Source organism: Nesoenas mayeri (assembly GCF_963082525.1).
Source record: "Nesoenas mayeri genome assembly, chromosome: 3".
Taxonomy (NCBI): Eukaryota; Metazoa; Chordata; class Aves; order Columbiformes; family Columbidae; genus Nesoenas; species Nesoenas mayeri.
In genome coordinates this window covers 119,502,833-119,529,945 of record NC_137544.1, presented here as the reverse complement: position 1 = coordinate 119,529,945, position 27,113 = coordinate 119,502,833, and the positions used below count along the sequence as shown (strand labels likewise).

At 38.0% G+C, this 27,113-nt stretch overlaps 2 protein-coding genes across 2 annotated transcripts in view; one reads left to right on the top strand and one right to left on the bottom strand.

Moving 5' to 3' along the window:
• VRK2 (VRK serine/threonine kinase 2) overlaps window positions 1-3,764 on the top strand; it is a gene marked incomplete at both ends in the record, with an annotated part of 39,255 nt that extends 35,491 nt beyond the window's left edge. Inside the window, 3 exons of the mRNA XM_080341512.1 lie at window positions 640-813; window positions 1,144-1,320; window positions 3,519-3,764. Coding sequence (XP_080197638.1) covers window positions 640-813; window positions 1,144-1,320; window positions 3,519-3,764 — 597 coding nt within the window. The remainder of the gene's footprint in view (window positions 1-639; window positions 814-1,143; window positions 1,321-3,518) is intronic.
• Window positions 3,765-3,825: 61 nt separating this feature from the next.
• Window positions 3,826-25,319, bottom strand: FANCL (FA complementation group L; the record flags this gene model as incomplete). The annotated part of the gene is made up of 14 exons (XM_080341732.1): window positions 3,826-3,861; window positions 4,357-4,428; window positions 4,646-4,762; window positions 5,565-5,646; window positions 5,736-5,781; window positions 6,330-6,413; window positions 7,203-7,353; window positions 13,569-13,637; window positions 16,901-16,997; window positions 19,089-19,186; window positions 20,855-20,911; window positions 21,793-21,853; window positions 22,784-22,842; window positions 25,224-25,319. The coding sequence occupies 14 exons, from the start codon at window positions 25,317-25,319 to the stop codon at window positions 3,826-3,828; spliced, it is 1,125 nt and encodes a 374-aa protein (XP_080197858.1).
• Window positions 25,320-27,113: the final 1,794 nt, after the last annotated feature.

The window sequence follows — 27,113 nt, the reverse complement described above, 5'->3', positions numbered from 1 at the left end:
TTTTAGCTGCTATATTCAGATCCAGCTGCTGCATAGAGGCCCATATGCAAACGTTAGAGTTGCAGAGTTATTAGTGTGCCAAAGTACCAAAGGCATGTGGCATACAGCCTGTGTTTTGGCTACATTTGTCTTCCAAGTTACAAGAGCCAAAACCAGACATCATTTGATACTTAGTGCTTAGAGCAGCACAGGAAAAAACTTGCATTAACTCATGCAACTCTTCACTGTGTATTCCACATTTGCATTTTAGAAGACTGTAAAAGAATATAAGCCTTAACTCTTCAGTTAGGTTACCGGAGCCAGAAAACTTGGTGATTATTTTAGGGAGTTTTATGTTTGACTCAGTCCAGAGATGCAGAATGCATTCAGCTCTACCTGTTAATGGAACAGTGACTTACTGGCATCATTCCCAATAAAGGTTACTAGCGAATGTTTTGAAACATACAACTCATAATATAGCATTGCTCTAACTTTGTGCTGTTTGAAGAGGACATTTATTGATAATTCAAACACTGAAAACTATTATTTTGAAAAAGATTAAAACCTTACTCTCATTCTATGTTCCTGGTACTGAAGATGCAACATTTTTCTTTTTGAAATACTTTTTGCTAACCAAAGTTGTTCCCTGTACAATAACAGGTTCAGTTACCAAAGCCTATGCCAAAACCAGTTCAGCAGAAGCAAAGGAAGATGGAAGGTGATGAACACATGTGTCAAAACAAAGCCTGCATGGGAGTAACAGGCAAACAACTCCATGATGAAGGAAAGCCAAGTCCATTAAATAGGGTGGTTCGGCAAGCAGAGCCTCAGCAGGTGAGGATTTGTAATAACTCATGGTCTCTCCTGGGAGTTTGTCTGCTCTGTTTGCTCAGTGTCCACCTTTTGGGGTGAGCAAGGAAGAAGAGTGTTTGAAAATAGCCAAGTATTATGTCACAAACTCCAGAAGTTGTTGTATGCTACTGGCTTGTGTTATTCCAATCATAAAACTCAAATTTGTCAGCCCAGGGAATAGGTGCAAACAGGGCATTGCCTTTACCTGTCTCAAGCTTGACATGTTCAAGTATTGGAATGCTACCTGTGATAAATGTGAACGTTATTGAATTCTCTTCAGCATACAGAATTCCTGTCTGTGCATCCCAGCAGGTTCACGTACGGAAGCTGTCACCAAAACCAGCGCACCGGAAGCAAACCAAGGTGAAAGAGGAAGAAACGAATGGCCTGAGCGGGCCCCACGCTCGGGTGACACGGCAGCACTTCCAGCCTGAAGCAACGCCAGTTAGATTTCACACTGCGACCCAGGAGCCTGACCACCCACCCAAGGTGAGGTTTTGGTGTTACCTTTGAACAGTTGTAGTTCCCAGGGAAGGAAATAGCAGCTTTTCTACAAATAAGGGTTTAAAACAAAAACAAAACCCACAAACCCCCACCAAAAAAAAACCCTCAACACCCAAACCCACAGTACCACGAAGTGCAAACTACAGGTGTGTTTGCTACAAACACTAAAAGTTTGTGTATAGTTGCTTGGCCAAACAATTAGCAAACTAACACCCCATTTTCTTCTATAGTTTGATAGTAAAACACTACACTTTGAGGTTGCACCAGCATGCAGATAAAAACATTGAGAAACTATAATCTCCCTTTATGGACTCCCCTGTTTTCTTGGTAGAAACTTACTTCACTAGTTTCCTTTTCTATATAGTGGAAACCTTCTTTAATTAAGTTCTTAAATTCTGACTTTTTAATCTGAGGATTTTAGTAGTTAACTAACTCACCTCAAAGATTACTGGTAATTTACTTCATGAAAGGGTTGTATGAATATATTCAGTCTTACTCTTCAACTGTACATGAAAAAAATGAAACAAGCTTTTAGTAAAAATAATGCAGAATAACGTACATGTTAGCAATCACACTGCACTCCTTTTCTATGGAGTTTATGTGTATTTTAACAAAGAGATTCTACCCTGTTTTTCTTTCATATAGAAAAAAGCTTGCTAAATGAGGACAATTTCTAATAAGCACTAACCAGGAACTTTAACGATTGCTTTCTTATTAATCCAAAGTCCTTTGCTTCAGGCAGAGTGCTGATCACTGCCTGGAGACTTGGGGACAGGTAGGAGAAGGAAGCACAAAAAGCACAGCGGTACATGCGAGCATCAGGCACTAAAGTGGTGAGCAGAACAATTTCTGAAGCTGTTTTGGCTGCTAGCAAGGCAGACAGACTCTGAAAAGTCTCCGGAGCCCTGCCAGAACAGCGCCTCAAAGTAACAAACACAACTTTGGAACATGAGGGTATTCCAGTGCCGCTTCCTAGCCTCAAATGTAAAATTTAAAAGATATCGGCAAAAGCAGCAAATCTCTTCCCTCTTGTATATTTTATATAAAAGCTACTGTAGTCTGAAAAGAAGTAGATATGGAGAGACACCTTTAGGTTTCCAGCAAGACGCAGGGAAAAAAGTTGGTGCAACTTCCCGTCTACTTGAAGTGCGAGCACAATGTGGATTGTAGATCCTGCCCCTGCAGAGTAACTTAGCTCTTTGTTTCCCTCCTGTTTGTGGGAGGAGGGAAAAGTACATTTTTACAGTAAAGGGACCAATCACTGGCCTAGTGTTCAGAGTATATGTGTAACATCTAGAAAACAATATGGAAACAACAAAAAGCAGAGAAGAAAAAACCTGAGCTGTCTTTATGTTGAATATAATAGTATCTTTCTATTAGATAGGGCCCACATTTCATTAAAGAAAAAGAAACAGACATGTTCGTCACTAATTGGAAAGAGGAATAAAACAAAAAGCCAGGAAATTTCTATTAGAGAAATATAATTTAGGTTACGAATTTTCACCGGGAGAGCCGTATTTCTAGACTTGAAATGAAGTGGGATGTACTGCTAAAAATAACATTGTGAATGGGATAATGGAAAGGAAAGCAAAGGTAGGAATTTTTTGAAGAGACAGTGGAAAACACTGTCAGGTCTTGGGTATGTGAGAAACAGAATGGTAGCGTTTGGGGATTATTTCCAGAGATGGAGATCAAAAAGGTAAGCTAAGGGTGACATTGATTCTGGAGACCAAAAAAACTCCAACCACTGCCTTACTCTGGCATATCTGTGCTATCTCTGATAAACCAGGAGAACTTGAGCTTCACTAGGAAGTGCAAAAACTTCCACTAATTAAAATGGCAAAGCAAACAGAGTAATGTCCAGGGTTTCCAGGCTGAAACTTTATTAGCAGGATGGTGTAAGGAGTGAATATATTAACATTTTTTTGGAAACAAGTTAAAGATATAGAAGAATTTCAGTGGTTGACCTCAGAAATAAATATAGAGTATATCTCTTTAGAAGGTGTTTAACCATACCTAATGTTATACACTTAATAGAAAATATAGTTACACCTGCAAATTCTGGAGTTAAGACTTTGCATTTCTTTCTCAAGGGTAACTGAAATACCTGGATGGCATCTTTGTTTTCTAGGCCACACTTATTCAATGTTAAGTTTATTATTACTGTTTTTTTTTTCCTGCAGCATTACAGTGCAAGTGAGTTGCCACCATTCAACTCCCAAGCAATATTCTCAGAATCAAAACCAATGCTAAATCAGCACTTAGCTACAGATCATCATCCATTCTCATCACAAGAAGCTGGTTCTGGAATCACTAGTACTTCTTTATCGAGTATACTGAGGCTTGCGTTTGCTGAGGAAACATACCACTACACTATAGCTATACTTGTACTGCTGCTACTTATAGTACTTTCCTTGTATTTTCTTTGATGTCGCTGTTTCAGTGTCTTCAGTGTAAGCGCAGCGGTGTTTCCATCGTGCAGGTTTTTCCTCAGAGTCTCTTCACTGAAGATTTCAGTGTCAATGGCTTGAAAAAGATTTTTAAAAAATACTGTTAATATGCATCTTTTAAAGGCAACTTCTCTCTTAACCTTTCCAAATCAGCACTCAGTAATTACATATGCACTAAACTATTTGTACAAGACTATTTTGTGATATGAATGTTGGGAGGTTGTTTTTTTGGGTTTTTTGTTTACTGTTGTTTTTTTTTTCCCTGAAACTGGACCTTGCTACAGCAATATTAAAAAAAAGTATCATGCTATACAATGGAGTGTGTTATTTAATTATTCTGACACTAGCCTGTTGGTAACTGGCGTGTAGCTGTCTTTATACTGTTTAGACACCATTTAGGTTGATACTGATGCATTAAATGCATGGGAATTAGAAGTTTTCCTCTCTTTATAATGTGTAAAGGGAAAATGCTAGCCACAAATTCTGTTGTATGACAGACGCTGTTACAGTTTTGCCTTTATTTGGCTACTACACACTACTTAGCTCCCTCATTTTCATCAGATTTCCTTACCTTGTTACAATACGGACATTCACCAAAGATGACATTAAAACTCTGTCTGCTGGAAGGAAGTCCTTGTAGCCACTGCAACACAAGGAAGTGGATTCAAGTTCATATTTGTTTCATATCAAATTTGAGAACAATCCATTACCAGGGTTTTTTCCAAACAGTTTGTTTGATCAGCATCTGCCATGGTCTGTGTCAAGTCAGAGTCTGTATAACCACAAAGCAGAGTGGGTTCACTTCTGTTTTCTAGAATCTGTGAGTTAATGAGCAAGGTTTGCCCCGTTCATTACCTTACCTCATAAAGGCAAGCCTGATGGAAAGGCTGTCCGCATCGAGGATCTTCGCACACCTGATCGGGAGGAGCACCAGCGAGTCGATAAGCATAGCAGATTCCACAGTCCTTGGCAAAATCCTTAAAACACAACACGTTTTAGCTTACGGTACAACTGAAAGGAAGAAAGGGGGCTGGTAACACAGAACAGATATTCATCTATTTGTCTTTGCTCCAGCATTTTTTGTTACTTAGAATTACTAACTATTTTTTCCTTCAATAGAGATGTTTACACCTTTATGGTATAAAGAGTGAGATTAGTTGCCAGATGTACAAGGCTTTGTTAGGTTGTACTTCATGCTGTCACTGAATTAAGTCTAGTTAGACAAGCGTTTTCATATTCCTGGGCCCTAGTGTGAGTTTTTAATTCAACACAATGATTCGTCATTACATTTGGACATCAGAGGCAAGATGCACAGATATTAATTTAAAGATTTCACAAGTGAAAGGGAAGCTAGTAATCCAGTGCTACAGCATTGTCAAAAATTAATTCCAAGTTTGTTTGAGATGCACCAGTATTTGGATGGCCTCTTGTCCCCTCTAAGCAGCTCTACCTAATTAGAACTTCAGTCATCAACATCCATAACAGAATGTTTGGATATTCCACATCTCATTAGCTACTCTGGAACTTCCTCTTTCCTTTTTAATAGTGAAGCCCATTATTAATCGCCAAACTACACTGAAGGCCTCAGGAAAGTGTGCACCTCTAATCAAAGGTTAACAAGCTCTGACAGTTGTTGCTTGAAGTTCAGAAGTCCTTATGACAATACATTAATCCAATTACCTCTCTAAGTCTCTTATTTTTGCTGGCAGTTAAAAAGTGACCACTTAAATTTTACTTATGGAGAAATAACGACTGATCATAAACGAAAAAGCAACTTACACTTTTTTCTAACACAGCACGAGATGGAAAATCAATTTCTAAGAGGTCTTGCAGGTTTTGTAATAAACTGATTTCTGGATCCCTGCAGGTAGGAGGGAGAGAGAAAAAAGTCAACACTAGGAATGGCAAACAGCATGTTGGTTTCAAATCTGTATTATTGAAGGTGCTTACCATGAGTGCATGTTGTTGTTCAGCTTGATTCTCAAAGGGTTAACCGCTGCAAACAACGGACGTAAATCATTACATCATCTTTAGGATCCCTTTGCTCCCCCACTCTCATATTTCAGCACTGAAGGGGAAGGCAGGGCTTGAGCTTTTCTTGATTATTTAAGACACCTTAGTAAAATGACTGCTCTTATTTGTTGCTTTTGGGTATTCATTACACTACTATTTAAAATATCTTACTGGTGAAGATATGATCTTATTTACCTTAAAAAGCTAGGAAAAAGCTGTGGGACGTGGAGTAAAGGATGTAAATATTTCCAAACATTTAGGATGTACAGGGTATTTTTTTTTTTAAAACCCCAGAAAATTATATTAAAATGTAAAGATGATCGGGTAGTCACCTGTTGGACACTGGGTTCCCTCTAAACTGTGCTAGGAAAGCACTAGAAAAAAAAGTGTCTCATGGAGCAAACCAGCATGCTATGGCCTGAGGCTGGTAAAAACTCTCCTAAGCACATATTCAGCTTAATTCCCAGCTCTGCTTAAGCCAAGCTTACCCCAGGAGTGCGACAGAACTTACACCCGCGGCTGCTGCCTTACCGTGGTCTGCTCCGAGGAAATAACACTCGGGGAGCATGTTTGGGTGCCGAGGATCTACCTCTATGTTCACCGAGACGTTGTTCCCTGTGGTGAGAAAGCAAAGGCTCTTCTCTGTACTCATGTATTTCAAAACAGAAATATTCACCTTCTTAAAAGGAGTTTTAAATGGGTTAATTGAGGCTGGTTTCCACTATGACAAAGAATAAAAAAGGTGGTAGGTATCCAAATTAGTTGTACAAAGTATCAGTATATATTAAATGTCTGCATTTCAATGGGCTGTAATTAAAAATAGCAACTAATTAAAAAAACCTGCCAGTCTTGCATTTCTTATAGACTAGTCTTAACTTTAACACTTGGACTTCTTTCTGAATAATCAGACTCAAGCTAGATGGCATCATCCATTTGAAACCTTCGTGAAATTTTAAAGGTAGTAGAGATGCAATTGTTATTAATTTCCCATCAACTTTTACAGTCAAAAAGTACAAAGACAATTTTAAACAGTAAAATCAAAGTCAGTCCCTTCCCCAGCATTCTTTCACAGATTACATTCCCCCCCCTATTTCTAACCTCTGACAGTGGCAAGTTTCTCCTTTCCAATTACAAGACTCCTTATTCTATATATATATATACATATAAAGACCTTAAAATGCCAGACATGAGCATCTGAATTAAGGTACTTTTCAGATGGTTAACACCATAAGCCTCTTATTTCCTCTTTTATTTCTTTGTCCTTTCCACCTGCCTCTTGTAACCCCCTTTTTTCCCCCTTTGGCTGCACTCCAATATTTCCAATATTTTGTTGATAATTTATAAATACACAATATTTTCCCGCAAAGCAGCACCCCGAGTTTTAGTTCCCAAACCTTTTCATACCTATTGCGATTCTTCTTGTTGTAGCACTCCGGGTGGGATTTTCTGGCTCCAGCACCCAGGTCTTGCCATCGATTTCATCCATGGCATCCCAGAATTCTTTCAGTGATTCTAATGCCACCAGGAACTGATTGTAAATGTCTATTAAGGAGTTCTGAGAAAAGAAGACATTTAAATTAATTTTCTTTAGCTTCTACCTACAAAATATTTAAAAAACAACACGTAGGTAATTTAAGAAGTGTTAAAATCTACTGTGTCCAATGAAACATTGAACCGCATAGATTTTGTAATTGCATTAACACAAGCAAAGAATGACTGTATCCTGAGTAGAGCATCAATTCTCTAATCCTGGGGGTTCTAACATGTTGTGATGTACATCCATCATACCTGCATTTAATAGAGTTTTGTACTCTTTTTCAGAAAACTTTTCTGCAAAGAGATGACAGCTATTTCTTCGCATTTTAACTTGTAATGAACTACTGTAAAAAGAAAGTTAAAATTGTCATTATCTGCTATTAAACTTCTAACGTTCTGATATTTTGTCTCTACTTCCTAAACGCACAGAAATACCCACATCACTAAAGTAGCTTATTTATTTTTTAAAGACTCTAAGAAATAATGCTTACCCATGTCATCATTATCTCAAAATTAAGGAGTATAAAAACAGGTGCTTAACATTAGATTTCAAACCATGTAAATACAGTAAGAGAAGGCAAAACCATCTAATAACCAGCGGATTACACTCCAGGGATTTCAATGTTTGCGAGTGGATTAGCTGGAATCAGAAAAATCTTTCGTTATACAGGACAATGTACAGAACAGCAATGCAAAAGAAGCCTCTCGAAAAGCACAAAAGGAATCACTGTTCTCCAAGCTGAGAGATAACCAAAATATTTCTTTTGGCTTGAGAACAACTTCTTGGGGTCCAAAAGGAAAAGCAAGAGGTGTTTTCCCATAAATAACACAATCCACACAGAAAGGTTCCCTTTCATTTTTAGTAATTATGTTCTTCCTTTCTCACCTGGACAAAAAGCAGCAACTCCCATGAACATTCTCAGATGAGGAAATTTAAGTTTTTATATCTTATGCAGACATATTTTAGAAAGAAACAGTGTAGCTTAGAAATAAAATGCTACATTTTCCCCGCTGTTATTAAATTATATTAAAGTAGGAAAGCACTTAAGCAGAAAAGTGTGAATACTGCCAATCTCCAAATGTAACGCTTATTATCTTTAAAAGCATTTTGTTACTTTTATAATACCTGAAGTGATATAATAGTGTCAGTCACTTAACCACATCTTAGAGTAGAATATCTTCATCTTAAGTACTATTATTTCCAGTATTTTAATAATTTTCACACAGTCCTGAAATGTGATCTTTTGTGCTCTGATGACACTTAAATTAATAGCATAATTTTCTGGTACTTGCAACAGTTGCTTTCCATTTTGATTTTTTACATTTTTCTATATCACATACAGATAAATCCTCTCATAATCATTTTTATCTTTATCTTCCGGGAATTCAAAGGGTTTCACTAGAAAAAAGAAACATCAAGGGATTATAACCCACAGATAAGTTTTAAAATCCAATTAATTTTAATACTAATTGTAATTTTTCAATGATGTTCCTTAAAAAGGTAGTTAAATCTCTTTTTTTTTTACACTCACTGTTCATTTGATCTTATTTGCATGCTTCATTGATGTTGCCAGCTGTCTCCTGCTATATACATAAATGCATCTATAGCTATTTAAAGACATCACATGCTTGTCATGCAAACCATGCAAACTATAACGTTCCTTTTTATTTGATTAACCAACTAATTTTTGGTCATTGCCCAACACTCTCTCAGAAAACACTGCTATAATCCTGTTGTTTGTTGGTTTACACTACACCAAGATAGTTGTTAATAATGTCAAAAACACAAATGCTTTGTTTCTTGGTAACCTTTGTACAAATGCATTATGAAATATGTCAACTATTCTTTGGAAAAGAAGACTAATAATTCAGGGTATCACCACTGGCTGCCCACCCGAGTCTAAAAAACCCCAGATGGTTACTCCATTATAAAAACAAATAGCTTGAGGGCAGTTTAATCTTTCGCAACAACAGTCCAAGCTGAAACACCCTGCGTGATTCTGACCAGACCTGAGCCAAACCAACCACAGCTGGGACAAAGAAGTTTCCAAGATGAGGATTGGAGAGTCCACCATTACCAAGCTCATCATCAAAATGCATTTTCGGATCAGACGGACTCATTCTGAGTTTTCATATGGAAAAATAAGAGGCTGAGAAAACGTTCGTTTGGAGCACTCCACTTCAGATCCTTTCATCTGGCTTTAACAGTGCTGGTTTTATTAGAGCATCACCCCCAATGACCTGTGTCACAGCTTTAAAAAAAAACCAGCAACACTTCTCCGGATTTTTTAAATTTCAAGTTGCAAGAGTAGAAATCGAGGAATACAATTAGTGCTGAGTTGTGAAAAGGCGCTGTAAGTGATGCTCAGTACAGACTGTTTTCTCGCTCAGCAAAGTATATATTCCGCCTCAAAGTCCGAAGCTCTATGAGGCAGAAATGTGATATATACTGCTACAAACTATACCAACGCAGTCCTCTGAACTGAACAGCAATTTAATGTTGATTTGGAGGGCTGCGATTCTGTGATCTTAACTTCTCAACACAGGTGTTTGTAGCCACTCAGTGAAATTGGTTATTTTACAGGAAAACAGACACGTAAACATATCAACTTTGATGATTCCTCAGCAGCTTTAGAAAACTTTGACCCAAATGTTCGCTTTGTACTCTCAGACTGTATGTATCCTCCACTCCTTTCAACAACGGGTAGGAGATGGAGCGCTTATTTTGGGTGGTGAAGATTCTGGCCCTGTTTCTGAGGGGAACACACCTTCTTTTCTACCAGGAAAGAGGCTGCTGTAGCTTTGCAACATTTTTGTTTCTACTCTCGTCTCCTCTCATCACCAGAAGCTCCTCGTGCCAATTAGGAATAAGAAGGAATAGAACAAAATCACTCTACTCTTAGTTCACGTTTCTAGAGCCGTAGAGGCTGGGAAGAATCGAGGAAATCTTGAGTCTGCACCTGCCTTAAAATCCATGACATCTTTCAGTAACTTTAATAGGTATTATATGGAAATACTTCAAACACCCACTCCAAATCCTTGATGAACTAAACATTAATCAAATCGTAGTAAGAATGTTCTAATTAAGGTAAATGCAGCACAATTAAAAAAAAATATATCTTTATTCTGAGATTTTTTTTCTAAAATTCTTCCTAACATGAAATTGGCTTATCCAAAATTGAAACAACTGGAAACCTCCTAATGGAAAAGGTAAAGTAGGCTAAACTATAGGTGCTGTTAATTGTTTGCCCTTTATAAATTCATAGATAAAATACAGTTTAATAAAGTGAACAGTTGTTGGCTAGAAAAGGGATCACCTCTATCACCTAAATAGTTTATGCCTTATAGGGAAACAATTTATTTCTCTCTAACAGAAGTTTTAACAATTTTCCCCTCTCCTTAGCACCAATGAAACCGAGACCAAACACTCTGAAATCTTTAGCAAGTGTTTTGTCAGCCATCTCTGGGTTTTGTATTTATAGGTGCATTTAAAGCTGGTGTCTGTGAAGCCCATTTGCTAAGAAAAAGCACAATGATGATGCATTTTCCTGGATTTTCATTAAAATATCCAAACAATCTCATTCATTCCACTTTACCTTCTGAATTTCATATTAGTTTCATCGTTGGCTGGCTGCATGACCTCATTAGTCATTAATTTCCACTCTCATGACCTTCATGTAGCCAACCAGGTGGGCAGTGGTCAGTATAGAAACAACACCCTGATGTGAGGGCAGCAGAATATAGATGCATTTAAACTGCAGAACGTACGCTGAAATGCGGAGACAGCACATTTATCTGGTTATTTAGAAAAAAAAAGAATAGAACTGAAATAAGTAGATGTTCTTGCGCTTGTCATTGAGAAGCACTCTGCATTTATTTGGCACTTACAGCAGTAGCAGCAGCAGCGGCATTGCCCTTGGTGCTGATTTCTTACTAGTCTAAAATGTCTCCTCTGAGCCAGAATCCACTGGCTGTTGCTGCTCATGCTGTGAGACACCTGCACTGGCTACCAGGCTTGTCATGACGCACAAAACCCTGCCATCTTCAGCTTGACATTGTGCAAGTTATAATTATTCATCCAAATGAATATGTCAGAGCAGCAGCGGCAGACCTCTCATCAGAGCAAAAGAAAAATACATCAAAACATTATCAACCCAGCAGGAAGACAGGGACCATAAGGAAAATTACCCATTTTTAATATGGATGCCATAAAGCCATGTCTATTATTATACAGAGAAAAAAAAAAAAGAAAAATAAGGAAAAATCAACCATCCAACAACCCCTCAAGTTTCAAGTCCATGAGCACTGAAAAGAACCTGAAATAGACAACAACAGCACACACAGGGGGGTGGAAAAAAATCAATTACCTGAAATCTATTTATATTTTCTTTCATGGGAGTTTATATTCTAGTGCAATTGAATAATTTTAATTAAGGCTTGACAGTTTATACATTAAATATGACCAACAAATATTAAAATTTGAGACACATCAGTACCAAAACTTTTACTGGAAAACAGGCAGAGCATGTTCTTTTTCCCTCTTAAGAACTAAAATTTTCAGCCACTTGAGGACCTGCTAAATTCTACTATCAGTGGTGTTTCAGTATTATCTAACCTTAACCCTGCATTTACCACAGCACAAAGACTGCTCACTGCAATGATTTCCACGCATTTTGAAAAGAAATACAATTCAGACAATTACTATTCACATTATTTTCCCCAGACATGTTATGTTCATGTCACCCACGCAGATAAGGTTAATTTTCAAAAACTACTGTGCAACTAAAGCGTTTCTATCAGCATAATGCACAGGTGCCTGGTATTTGGTTCAATATTATAGCAGACTATCCGCAGCAAAAATTAGTATCTCATGATTTCAAAACGTACATGTTCAGATAGTCCGCAGGTAATTATAACTGTAAGCATTAAAATGTCATATTTTTAACATTAGATTTTTACTTGTAGTGTCAATATTAATATATTCACTCCCATCTTCAACTTGTCAAAGAAGGCTGCTTCCTATCATGCTTTTCAAGAATATTTTATTAAAACATTAGTCCAGCTAGTAGCTTTGAAGTGACTAACAGTAAACATAGAGGCAAAGACTGCCAAGGATATTTGAAATGTTGTTAATTTGTGGTAACATGTACTGCAATGTCATAAAATTAACAAAGCACTATTAAAAGTATGTATGAAGTTTGAGGTTAGAAACACTACTTGAAATCCTGCTTGTAGTATATGGAATCCAGTACAATTTAAGGTAAAACCAGTATCTGTTTAAATTGTTCCAAACCACAGCAGAGAATTGACATCTAAAATTACATGCAGAACTAAATACGTTTTTCATTTGCAATGGTCCATTCTTGCAGTTATTTCCTCCAGCTCTCGCCTTGGAGGACCTGAGGTGACACACAAAACCTTGCGCTTTGCAGTCAAAGTTCTGTGCCCACCTTCCGTTCGTTCTGATTCAACCTTTCAGCCCTGTTCCCTATGTAAACTTAGTACCATAAAGACAGGCTTTATTGATGAGAGTTAAAATTATGAAATCTAAGTAAAATCTATTTTCCTGAAACAAATGAAATTAAACATCAACTATTTTCTAGAGATAATTCAAACTAACTTCTAAGCAGTCACATTTAAATCCATTTAATCAATGGATTTAATCCATTTAATCATTTAATGCCCTAGTAAGAAAAAAGATATATGAAATAATGCAAGAGAGACTAAAAAAGGCAATGGCTCCTGGTTCTTTATATTAACAGTATCGGTTACACTATGAAATCAGAACTCTATTAAGTACTTTCCTGTTGTTATTTTGATTGCAAGTGAACAAAATTTATTATGTTATGGAAACTATAGAGGATAACAAACTGGGGAACAACCTTTTTATTTAATGTCTGTCAACTACAGACAGTGCTTCTTTTCTATAAGACAATTGTTTCTTGTGTATGTATTTTCCTAATATCATTCCTAAAGATGGTTCAGATGTATGAACAGCTTAAGATAAAAAAATCAGACAGTATGACTGCAAAACGTATAACTACACGGCAAGGAGAATATTTAAAACAGTATCATAAGAAATATGAAGTTCAGTATTATTACATGAGCATGTGTAGAAGTGCACACTGGGAAAAAAGCTAGAGGTAAAAAAATAAAGTCCAAGCCCTCATTACCACCTACACATTGCATATGTATCTCAGTTATTAAAAAAACATGCACGGTACAGCAGTTTACCTGGGGCATCCAAGAAACAGCAAACTGAACAGGAAAATCCACAAGGCAATCCGGTGGTTCTGTTGGATACTGAGGGAAAGAAAATACAGGTGTTAGGGGTTTTAAAAGCGATTTGAAGTCAGACTGATCCTAAGCTGCCAAATTCGATAATAAAATATGAGCACTTCAAGCATCTTGAGAACTTGGTTCTTAGAGGAAACTGTACGTAGAGCATTTTCAGCAATGGTTATTAATGTTACTTACCATTTAGAGAAGAAATCTACATGTAAACAGTTTTTATTTACCAGTTTTTAGTAAAGACAGAAAAAACAGAGTTTTCTCTGTTCAGTGTTCAGAGACACATCAAAAATAATTTAAGACAAAAAAAGATCAAATATTAAAAAAGAAAATTCTCCTTGGTTACTTCCAACAACAAAACCACAATAAAAAAAACCCCGCCTTTCAATTTCATTTAAACTAGAATATCTGCTCTGATTGGCAACAGTTTTTGTTTTGGAACTGAAAGTAATCAGATAAATACGTAACTGTTTAGAAGGAGAATATACACCCTAAATGAAAACAGCTACACACCCCCTCCTCAAATTAAAAGGTATCAATGAAAGAAAGAAAAATTAGCTGTATCTAGAAAACCGAAACTATAAAAATGTTTGATAACTCTAAAAATAACCACTGACTATTCCTTACATTAGTAAATCTGTTGCTGTTCAGCATCCAATATGAAACGTGGAAAAACCTGGTATTTTCTGAAAAATAAAGTAGCAAAGGAAAGAAATATCTAATAACAAATAAACTGTCATTTCTAAGAGCACCTATTCAAAATTTTGTTCACCTGAGAAGTTCCCTCCTTTAGTCCTATGCAGCCTTTCAAATCCTACCAGTGATGTACACAGTGGTTTTATAGAAATTGTATTAGTATTGCACAAAATGCCAACACAAGAAAATATTGCAGATATTTACTTGGGGAGATTTATGAAAAAAAGCCCCATCTTAAAGAGAGTTAAGACAAAAAGGCGAAATTGAGCTGTGCTGCTTGCCATAACTATTCTCCATCCAAAGTCAACCTCCTGACATAGACGTTGTCCTTATTTACCAGACATCTGGCAATTAATTTATCAGAGGTTTTTAAATGTGTCTTCATTTTATGTAAAATGTAATTCTACAGCAATTAGTTCATAATTGTTCTCCATGGCAAAGAGCAAAAAAGAGGCACAGCATCCTTTCTTCACTGCTTTGATTTTAATAATAATCTAGTGGATTTATGGATTTCACGGAAATTTGTTCAAACTTGGTTTTTCATTCGCCTTCATTAGTGGTTTCTGTTAGGTATCCACTTTCTGAAAACAACTCCTACAATCTGAATATCTCATGCTTTACCATTTTATCAGATTGGAAGCAGACAAGTTAAAAACCAGTGACAGAGCACAGCTAATTTGGACAGGAGCAGTTACAACTTGGAAATGTACATCCACAAAAGCTATTAGAGTTTATTTTACTGTAGCGTTACTGATCTTGTATTGTAGGCATTGTACTCTTAGTGGTTTTGTCCTGTAGGTATTATTTTTCATGAAATATTTCAATACTTGCATTAAAATAAACTTGTTTTCAAGGTATAAAAATATGCCTAGAATGAACTAAGTCACAACAATTTTTCCATAGGATTGGTTTTAAATCGCAGTGGCATTAGTCGATTATGTGTTTACTTTCTTGGTAAGTAAATTCATTTAATGCAGTTTTTATAGGGTGCCTTTGAACAACGGCTTCCGAACAGATTCTACTAACTTCCTATCACTTAAAAAAACACAAACCAAAAAACGTTCAGCACTTTTACCCTGCATTTTAGGTCAAATTTTCTTTAAGAGCACAATATTGTACTGCGCACCGGATAATAGCCAAGAACTACACAACAACAATTCTGTACATATGTACACAATGCTTTTAGACCCCACTGAGTAAAATCCTTTATAAAATAAGGCAAATGATTTCCCGGGAGATAGTATTTTAAAATACTATACCAGAGCATATCAATGACATCATGTTATTACAGTTACATTCAAATTTATATGTCTGGAATCATCCAATTATTCTTTAGAATAATTTAAGCAATTATTAAACATAATACTCTTATTGCATTTTTGAGCACACAGCTAACTTTATCTAGAAAAAGCATTTTCATAACCCTTGCCAAATCATTCCGATAATTACCAAAGCACTTTGATTACTACCTGGTGCGCAAATTCTTGCAGTGGCCTGTTTGAACGCTTGGGATCTGAAATGGCAAGAACCCAAGCAGCTTCCCATGCGATACAAAATGAACTCTGATAAATAAAATCCAATGTATTTGATTTTATACTTGCAAAGATGCATGCCTTGTTTTCAGAAAACAAAGGCTGACCAAACCGATCTGCCAGAACATAGACAAGAGCCAGCGGTATGTACTTGGGAGGAAAGGTTCAGCTCACATACTAACCTTAACCAAAGCAACAGTGTAACAAAAATAAGTATACTTGTATTAAAGCAGGTTACAAGAAGGAATTCCTTCAAAAAAAGCAAAATCTTTTCAAATGTATTAGGTACGTCTAGCAAGGAAAATCAAATCCCCACATCACCAAAACCACATTTTGCATATGAACTGCCTCTCGTGGCAAGTTTAAATGCCAGACGTGGTTTAAAAAGGACAAGCAATTGATCCTTCATAATAACAATCACTTGGAGAAAGTCTGACAAGAGACTTATGCCTGGAAATGAGAAATTCTATGAAGAAATATTGCAATTTGAATTCGGTTCTAAGTACTAGGAAGAATTAACATTTTCCTACTTCTGCACATACCATAGATTTGCTTTGCAAGCACTGCCAAAATCAGCCAATTATTTAGACTAAAAAGCAAGATTTTTTTAAAAATAAGGAATTCTACTTCCATAGCTAGTTTTTCACAAATCGTTCTATCTATAGCTTTAACAGTAGGGCTTCCTCAGGAAGCAACCCAGCATCCTCTGACTCTTGTTATATGCATAGTCTCTGGATGGAGTGATAATGAATGAAAGTCTCCCAAATGGCTTTGTCTGTAACCCAGTAAAATAACTACAGTATCATAAGATGCTTTTCATGTGATGCAGTTTCATATGAAAAGATTCTTACAGATAATCATAATGCAATATTAATTTTAAGTTAAAGTCTCAAAACTCTATAGAAAATATTTCTCAAAAAAACCCCACCATTATCTTGCAGAACAGACTCAGTAACAAATAAATCAGGTCTCTAAAACCCTTACGAGTTAACAAAAATCCATTTATTTCAAGGAAGCCTTAAAATATTTTCTCCCACATAAATTCACCTTGGAATTTAACTTCAGAATGATGAGATGCTGTCGACCACAGGAGTCTTCAGCTTTTAGCTTGACTGTGGTTAGACCAGTATCCACATACGCGACTCTGAAATAGAAGAGAAACAGCATTGTAAGAAATACAGTTTGAAACATCTGCAATACTCCTATTAGTCTGTTACAAATATTAATCAGAGGAAGCCCTACATGCCAACCATTTCTGCTGGTCTAGATTTACTCCTGTTAATACACCAGCCTACTGCTTAATGCAGTCATACATCTTGAGGTTATTTACAGCTTGTGTCAAGGCTCATGCTGTGGTCAGTGAGCACTGTGTTTCAGTTTTCCATCACTGGAACCTTTGACACACACAGCATGTTCCTGTCAGCCTCTACTTATGTACACATTAAACTTCCTGTCAAATCTTTGATCCATTTCTGCAGTTTCTTACTGTATGAGACTTTTATGCTCTTGATTTGCTTTTCTCTTCAATGAACTTCTCTTTTATTATCAATACTATTATTGTGGAAAATTCAGTGGGTATTGGTTCATATTCTGAAATTGATTTTCTGCAGAAAACAGTACCGAACAGGTACAAAATGAGTTATTTATGATGATTTGCCTTTGTTTCATGACAGTTTTACACAGTACACATGCACCCAAGCAAGTAGCAAGTACATACTAAATGTAAATAAGTTTTAAAACTTCTGACATAATCACTGACTCTTTGCTTAAGATGTCACTGATTTGTGCTTCCCACAACAAAAAAGATGGATACAATTATAAAATACATTGTTCTCTAGAAATATGTTCTGCTGAGTAGCTTCAACAACTCCCCAAAGGTCCAAACTTTTCCCTATTTACCAGTGAAACAGGCATGTGGATATTTTGGCATTTTTACTATGTCATTGTTGTATAAAGATAAAAAGCAGTCCAATAAGTACAACTTATCACCTAGATGGATGGAAAGGCCTATCAGAGCTCAAAGACAGCATCTGCTTCCTGACCTAAGTAAGATATTTTTTACACCAATACATACTAGCCCAGTCATTTGAGCCAGAATGTTGGGAAAAACGGTTCTCTTTCAAGTGAAATGGGCAACAGAGTTGAGACACCTGTACAAGGAAAAGCAGACATACACCAAAGGGTGTGCAGACTCCTAGGAAGGAAGGGAAAAGAAAAAATTATCTACATAAATGACACAGCCTCAAGATGAAGGAACTGAAAAAAACAGCTGGAAAAAGCAGTAGCGGTAGTAAGTGGGGAATGTGATATATTACTCCATGTTCAACATTGAGTAACTTTAATGCAATAGACTTACAGATTCCTGGAAGTATTCTGACACCTCTTTTCTCTACACCAGCTAAAAAAAATCTTAATAAAAGTCTTGATAAAAGTGTAATTCAACTGTAGTCAACGAAACTCAATTTATTGAGAAAAAATTAGAGCATTCTTCCTCTAACTGAAAAAAAAAAAAAAAAACCTCATTACTCCTGCTTTATTCTAACTTTACCCAAAAATTATATCACAGGGTTTTATAAAGATCAGAAACTACCTATATCTCACCCCTCCATGTACTGCCACCTGGGGTGGGGAAATCCCAAACCTGGCTGGTTTGGACTTCCGGATTTACAGCTTTCAAAATTCTCCCCTCAACTCACAAAATTTTTTTTGTAGATTTACCTTTTTGTGGATTAACAATGTTATTCCTTTGTCTAAGGAGATCTTTGTGCTATAGAGAGCAAGACAGAATTGTTCTTTAAAGATAATTATTCTAGTTCTAAAAAAATGTATGAACTGTTTTTATGAAAGCATAAAGGTACACGATGATCAACCATAGCATATGGGAATAGTCAAAAAAGCTGTAAAAAATAGTGGAAAGAAGAAAAAGGAGAACTATAAAGTTGTATTAAATGTTTACTATACCAATAGTTTATAGGCCAAAGCAGAATTGATTTCTTGGTAGTAGCATCTCACCTTTCAGCTCAGTTATTTGAGACTGAAAACAGACTTTCAGTTGGTACAGCTTTGTTGTGTTTTTTTTTTAATTAAAAACAAAGCAGCAGAGTTTTTAAAGCAAAACAGTTTCTGAACAGGATAAATTAAGAGAACAAGTAAATTTGATATGTTCAAACCTCAAATACAAAAGAAGAACAGATATTGTAAAGATAATGTCTGTTAAGAAATAAAATAAACATACTTATTCCAACCCAATGTTTCTAGATCTCTGACAAGACAGGAGTAGTACTCTGGCGGCCGTGGTATATGCAGGTCTTGTGTATTCCTTAGAGCAATTTCCTATTTAAAAGAACATTAAAAACATCATTAAGAGAGATTTCAATATTTTTGCATCTATTTAGTCATGTGATTTTTGCAATTCATTCAAAAATATTAAGCTTATGTAAAATTAACTGTACACTGCATTTGTTTTGTTATAGCCTCCAGCTAAAGCAGACAAAGAAGCTGTTTGGTAAATTACTTCAGATACTGGTAATGAAAACATCTGCAATTTAAAAAAATCACACAGATGTTGACAACATAGTCTTCAGATGCAAATATCAAATGTGCCTTTTTTTTCAGCTAGTAAATTTGAAGTCAAACATCTTGACAGAAAGAACATTTCAAAATAAGGTTCTGTTAAGCCCACAGCTGTGTCCTGGGTTCCACAGCCACAAAAGAAAACACATATATGAAATCCTCATATTATTTTTAAGTAGCTATATACAACTTTATATAGCAATTAAAAGAAAAACAAAATCTATTTCTCGATTTTAACATCAAAAAAAATCAGAGAAAGTAAGTTTTGGTACAGACATCTATCAACTATGTCATAATACCTCAAAAAAAAAGTTTAACAAAAAGGTAATGCCACGCTACAGAGAAAAAAAAAAACAAACCGTATGTTCTACATTTATGTTGTACTACTTGTTCTTTAGAAGTGTACTTAAGTTTAAATTATGCTTACATGACAAATAAATTAATAAAGTTTATAATGAAATTATTAGTAATTTAAAATAAAAGCATCTTTAACAAAACAAATAAAAAAATCAGTATAACAGTCCTTTCTGCCCAGTTCTCCCACAGCGTCTTCTGTTTTTACTATCTGCACTGAGGATTACTATTTTACTCTTTTGAGTTAATTTTACTTTCATTGCACTCCTGTTTTCTGAGTGCTTGTGTATCCAGGCATATAGATTGGAATAACTATTGTTAAATATTCCAAAATAGCCACATGTAGACATTCTTATTCAGTCCCGTTCCAAGTGCCTTTGCCTGGTTTAGTGTAATCCAGTTTGGCAGGGATTGAACCAATACTGAGGAAAGGTGTTCCTGCCTTAGAGCACGAATGTAATACCAGGAAGGTATTTTTGTTGTTGTTTTGAAGAACACTTACTGTGTTTTATTTCCAAGTTAAGTAGGTTGCGGCAAGTAATCTTTGACATAAAATTGTCGATTTTGTGTTCTTAACTAAAGACTTTATAACTTTTCCATCCCAGATTAGAAAATTTTTTAAAAACAGAGTAAACAGCAGTCTTGAAACTATAAAACAAGCTTTCTGCATTTATTGGGCAAGTCATCACATAGGTGAAAACACCTTCAGCAATCCACTGACTGTATAAGCTTTTTTTACCACCTGGAGAATACCAGGAATTCCAAGAAAATAATTGTAAAGTGCATGGCTCTATACTGACATCCCTGGCCAGGATTTTAATTTTTCTGGAACACTCCAATTTCCAAAGAATACAGTCACTTAAAATCCTGAAGAATATTTATACAAATATTGCACAAACAGCATACACATGATATGCCCCCTTCTAAAGTAAACAAATAAACCCCAGCAAACCAAAACACACACACACACAAACCCCCATAAATCCATCTATCAAACCACAAACTGTTAGAAACTGAAAGTGAAAAACGAAGTTCTAAGAACATCCCTTCTCCCACATACATTCTGTCACTTACCAAAACAGTTTTCAGCTCCACCATAAAACTGACGAGATCTGGACAGCTGTGCAACCTCTGGAGGGAACACAGTATCAACTTGTTTTCTTGAACTGAGAACATTTAGTGGTAGACAACTCCAACCTAACTATTTTTCTAGCATTGTCAAACCAGTGAACATAAAAGAACATGTTTCAATATTTCAGTCACAGAATAAACCTCCCAGAATACAGGGATCTTACTGAAAATTAACCATTCCTTTTGTCACATCACATGCCATTACACATTTCGATAGTTTATGAAGACTTTACACTTTATATATTTATGAAGATATTTATAAAGACTTTGGTCTTCACCAATGAGAACAGAAGCTTTAGAATAACTCAAAAATGTTCTTGATTACATTTTCTTTGAGAACTCTCCAGACCTGTCTGCTTCTCGATGATGTCCATGGTTAAGGATCCCTGTCTATCTTCAGATGTGGTACATATTTACACTGCCATTTCCTCAACTCTGTGTCCATGTTTACTCCCTAGTTAGGAGCTCACAGTCCATGAGATTGTCTACAACACAGAATGAGCTAGATCTATCAATAATCAATGTGAATTATCATCTTTGCATTGCGAACAGCTTGTAAAAAATATATCTATTAAAAACAGAAAACAATAATCTAATTGAGAGATTAAAGAAATATTCCAGTAAAATGTCAGCAGCTATTCATTAAATATTGTTCTATCTCAATCTTCAAAAAAATAAAGCTTGAAGAAAAATAAATATTTACTAAATTCTATCCATCTCTCTTTAGGTCAACCTACAAATCTTCAAGCCTTTCAAAATAAATCTTGGCAACACAATGCAAGGAGAGTTCTTTAACACTTTCAGAATTGGTATGCAAGTACTAGCTTTTTGAAATTATTATAAGCATACGTGTAACAGAAATTATTTGAAATGTTGTATACCTGCTTTAAAATATGCCGATATCCATGCAGTATCTTCTTTAGGTGCCAGCTACACTCTATACTAGACAAACAGTACTTTGTGTAAATTTTAAATTCACAGTACATAATTTTTAGAACAGATCAGAAAGCCTGCTACACCACAACATAAAAGTTTTCTTCAAAAAACAATACTTCAATATTTCTTTGAGTTTTCATATTCAAAGTCATGTAAAACTTTCAAATGTCACTATCCCAAAGCCCATTAAAAATTAAACATTTACTTACAAAAGCCTCTGTTCTTTGCTGAAAACAACAACATAATTCTTGCAAGCTAATATGCCTTCATAAAATATACCAATACTTTAAAATTATACCCTGAAAATGTCAAAGTTACCTGTAATGCGGTTTTAACTATCCAACCTAGAATATAACAAAGCTATGTAATACCACATCTGCTCACTATGGCCTAGGCAGAAGTGCAGAATACAACAGTAAAGCCTAATGCAAGTCTGTGTGCATGCACACAATACACCCCCCACAAATAGCCATGATAAACACTCACAGTAATAAGAACAGAGATTTTAAAGAAAAGTTGGGTAACGGAAATTAACACATATTGGCAGGAAAGAGAAAACTTGAAGTATACAATTGCTTAAATTTACAAACTTGCACTGAATTTTCGGTTTCCCAAATGGTAACATATGAATAATCTGATTTAAATGAACATTTTTTCCAAGTACATTGATTTATATATAAATACAACAAATTAATTACAACAGGTTTCAAAGTTAATTAACAACAAAATATTTTGATATAGGCAAATGTTTATTGTCAGTGTTTGTTAACACTGACGCTGTACAATTTTGTTTCAAGGTTAAGTGAAATCCGTAAGAATTAATTACCAATACTGATATTGGGAAAAATAATAATTCATATGCATATCCACATCACTTATAGCAAAATAAGCTTTTGTTACATACACTTGGAAATTGCTTTCATAGAACTATCTTACCTTGCATTTTTCAGTTGAAAATCCATTGGTAACAGTATCCTGATATGGAAGTCTCTACCCTTGAAAGTAAACATTTAGTTAACAGTAAGGTCAGCAAAGAAAAATAGTTAGACACTTGTAGGAAGTATTCCCCATAAGACCAGCTGCTAAGACATAAAGTTTGTCTTATGTGACTTTCAGGAATATTATTCAGAATTTCTTTACTTAGGACAAAAAGCAGCATGTGTGACAGGTAGAAATAAAGCTGATTTTAACTCTGAAGTTGTAACACTCTCGATCTCCAACTCACAGAATTCAGTAAAAACTCATCAGTGCATCACATTTGATAAAGCAGAAATAACACCTTTTAGAAGAAAACCAAATATTGTCCAAATCTGGACAAAACCAAGAAGTATAATTTAATCCAAGCCATGCTGAAGTATGTGAAAGTCTGTCCTCAAGTCCAAACAGACTCTTACCATAAAAGTACCACAATAACAAGAAACTTGGGAACACATTTCAGTAATGTTTTGGAAACTGTAAACAAAAACAATCCCAAGTACACAAATGTAATTTTTTTTTCCCATTAGTGCAATCCATATGGGGCAGATCCTAAATGTTACCTACTTGTGTTTTCAGTTATTATCCCTATTTATCATCCTCCTCCTACTTTCTTATGGGAGGATCAAAATAAAACTGAAATAAAAGAGGTTTGTGAGTAACTCCTTCTTGAAGTGAAGAGGGCAGTTAAGTCATCTCCAGACTTTTATTCCAGACTCTGTTCCAGCTCACCATTCCTTGAATTGTGTCTACAAATTCTGAGGTTTCTTCAGCAGGAAGAACAGAACAAGATTTCCTCCTGTGATTAGATGATTGCTACAGTGAATAGAATCATAGAACAGTGTGGGTTGGAAAGAGCCTTTAAAGCCCATCCAGTGCCCCCCCTGCCATGAGCAGGGACATCTTCACCAGCTCAGGTTGCTCAGAGCCCCATCCAGCCTGGCCTGGGATGTCTCCAGGGATGGGGCATCCACCACCTCTCTGGGCCATCTTGTTCCAGTGTTTCACCACTCTCAGTGTAAAAAACTTCTTCCTCGTATCTAATCTAAATCTATCCTCAGTTTAAAACCAACACCACTTGTCCTATCGCCACAGGTCCTGCTAAAAAGTCTGTCCCATCTTTCTTATATACCCCTTTTAAGTACAGAAAGGCCACAATAAGTTCTCCCCAAAGCGTTCTCTTCTCCAGACTGAACATCCCCAAGTCCAGCTGACCGTGCTAGAGGATCTCCAGAGGTCCCTTCCAGTCTCAGTGTTCCTGTGATTCTCACAAGCAAAAGCCAGATACCAGTTTCAGAGCAGAATACAGCCCATTGGCATCACTTGCTTCCAAACGCCTCCAAACCTCATGATTACTGCCTGCTTAAATTAAGCACAAAACCTCAGACTTGGCTACATTGTGGCCTTAGCCCTAATCAAAATATCACATCTGAGAGCAGGTGCTCACCTCATGTCTTAACCTTTGCATTAACTCCAGGATACATTCTAACACACAGGGCATTTCAAAACTTGCAGCTGCTGGAACAACGCAAATATAAACATATGCTTGCAAATGTATTGTGAAAGTTGAATGAGTCACGAAAACATTCCCTAATTTTGACAGCAAAACTTCTCTGAAATGCAAAACAATTTTGAAAATGCAAGTGTGACCCAGCCCACGTCTTTTGACTTATTTTTATGGTAAGAAAATCCCATGCTATTTCTAAATGAAAATACACCTGTTAGGAGCTGTTTCTGTGGTCTGCGTGCAGCAACCTGTGTGAAATTTCAATGAGACGTGGCTGCAGTGTCACTGCACAGTGTCTTTGGTGGCGAAGTTGGCTTAGGAGTGTTCACTGTCAACCTGTCATAGCTCTTCACTGGACTAACTAATTAACTGATTTCACAGTATCATGTCCATGCTGTTCTCCCTGCTCTGCAATTTACCACATCCTCTTAGAAATGATGCAGCTACTTAAGCTGAAACCTCATAAAAACAGTAAGAGGAAAAAAAGCTAAAATTAGTAATTTGTTTTAACCTTTACCCTAGGTCAAGAGTTCCGGCACATTGATTCCGCTGTCAAAACACTCGCCAGCACAACAAACGCAGCCCACAAGGCACCGGCGAGAGCAGCAGCCGCTCCGCGTCCCGCAGCGGTGCGGACCCGCGGGATCGCGATGTGGCCGCCTCCGCACAGCGGCCCGAGGGCACAGAACAACCCGCGGAGCCTCCGCTGGGGCCCCCGACGTTTCCTGCTTCACGAACCCGGCGGCTCCACGCTCGGCCGAGCAGCTGCCGGCCCCGGCGAGGGGAAAGGCGGGAAGCGCCTTCCCCCCTCACAGCCCCGGGGCCGTCCGCCAGCGCAGGAGAGCCTGACGTGCGATAACGGCCACCGGCCAAGCGGCGCGCGGGCCCCAGTACCTGCGCGGTGACGAAGCCCTCGTACGCCGTCCCCTCGCGGTTCAGCGGCAGCAGCAGCGGGCACTGGCGGAGTAGGGCAGCCCCCGCGCCCGCCATGTCGCTCCGCGCCGCTCCCGTCCGCCCGTTCGAATCCGACGCGCCGCCGGGCGAGGCCCCGCCCGCGCCGGCACACTGCGCACGCGCCTGAGGGCAGGGGGCGGGGCGCGCTGCGCGGCCGTTAGGGCGGGCGCGTGCCGGCCGTTACCTGAGGGGGCGGTGTCAGCACGTGACGGCAGGCGGCGCGTGCGCCTGAGGGGCGAGGCGCGCGGCGCCACCGTTAAACCGGGCGTGTGCCGGCCGTTACATTGGCGGGGCTACCGGCCGTGAAGGCGGGCGTGTGCTGACCGTTATCTGAGGGGTGGCGCCGGTACGTGACGGCAGACGGCGCACGCTCCGCGGCCGTTAAAGGCGGGCACGTGCCGGCCGTCACGTGAGTGGCTATGTCGGCCGTTAAGGCGGGCGCGTGTCGGCCGTTACCACAGCGGAGGTGTCTCGGCCGTTAAAAGCGGGCGCGTGTCGGCCGTTACCACAGCGGAGGTGTCTCGGCCGTTAAAAGCGGGCGCGTGTCGGCCGTTACCACAGCGGAGGTGTCTCGGCCGTTAAAAGCGGGCGCGTGCCGGCCGTTACCACAGCGGAGGTGTCTCGGCCGTTAAAAGCGGGCGCGTGCCGGCCGTTACCACAGCGGAGGTGTCGGCCGTTAAAGGCGGGCGCGTGCCGACCGTTACCACAGCGGAGGTGTCGGCCGTTACCACAGCGGAGGTGTCTCGGCCGTTAAGGCGGGCGGAACAGCATCTGGAGCCCTGAGGAGCGCGGTGCCTTCCTGGGCGCTGAGCTGGGCCGAGCTGCCGACCAGCCCTGGGGCCTCCTGGCGTTGTAGCACGTCTTGGGGGGACAAGCACCGTGAAGTGAGAACCGTCGAGGGAGAATCTTGATGTGCAGCCAGCTGGGCCGAGCAGATTGCAGTGCCACCCAAGGCAAGGAGTTATTGCTGGTTCAATTTGTGCATTGTTTTTCTGGGAATCGTGTGGTGTTTTGTGCTGCAACACGTCTAGAATGATAAAAACTCTTCTAACCTCTCCCATGGGTGTTGAGATAAAAACTCTCCTCACTTTTCTGGGTTGGCTGCCACCAGAACTTAGACAGTGTATTTTGGAAAGCCTGAGGAAAGGCACTTAAACAAAACTTTGGGGTTTATTATCTGTGCTTCAGGAGGCTTTAAGGCTTTGCACATCACTAAGGTTGATCATCATGCAAAGCACAGGGAGAGGCAGCTTCTCCTGAAATAGATATGTGTAAAAGAGAAAAAAAAAAGTTTTACAAAGGGATGAGTGGTTTACCAATGATGTCTAAGAGGTGTGTTGCAGGACTAGCACCTGAGAGAGGTTTCTTCCCTTGGAACCAAATGCTAATGTGATCTATTTAGCGTCCAGTATGTTACTCATGTTTGTACAAGGCCTTATATATGTAGGCCATCTGGTAAGGCCTCTACTGTTGGATAGGGTATGAAAGTCTGAAGTGGCTAAATCTTGTCAACTTTTCCAGTTATTAATCTCTTGTAATAGGAAAAGTTATTTCTCCCTACACATGTTGAGTTGCTCGTATCTTTAAACCAGTGCTCACTGTGGATTTGAGTACAGAAGGCTCAGCAAAGTGTAGAAAAAGCAATATTAGATGGCAGGAGCTCAATTGTTCCAGACCTGGGAAGTGGCTGTAGGTGTTTCCTGTATATTTTTATGGCAGAAAGCCACTGTCTCTTTGTGCTGGCAGCAGCTCAGTACCTGTGGAAGAGAAAAATTGGAAGAGAAGTAAACAACAGAAGTGTTTATACCTGCAGGTAGTTCTTGTACCCTT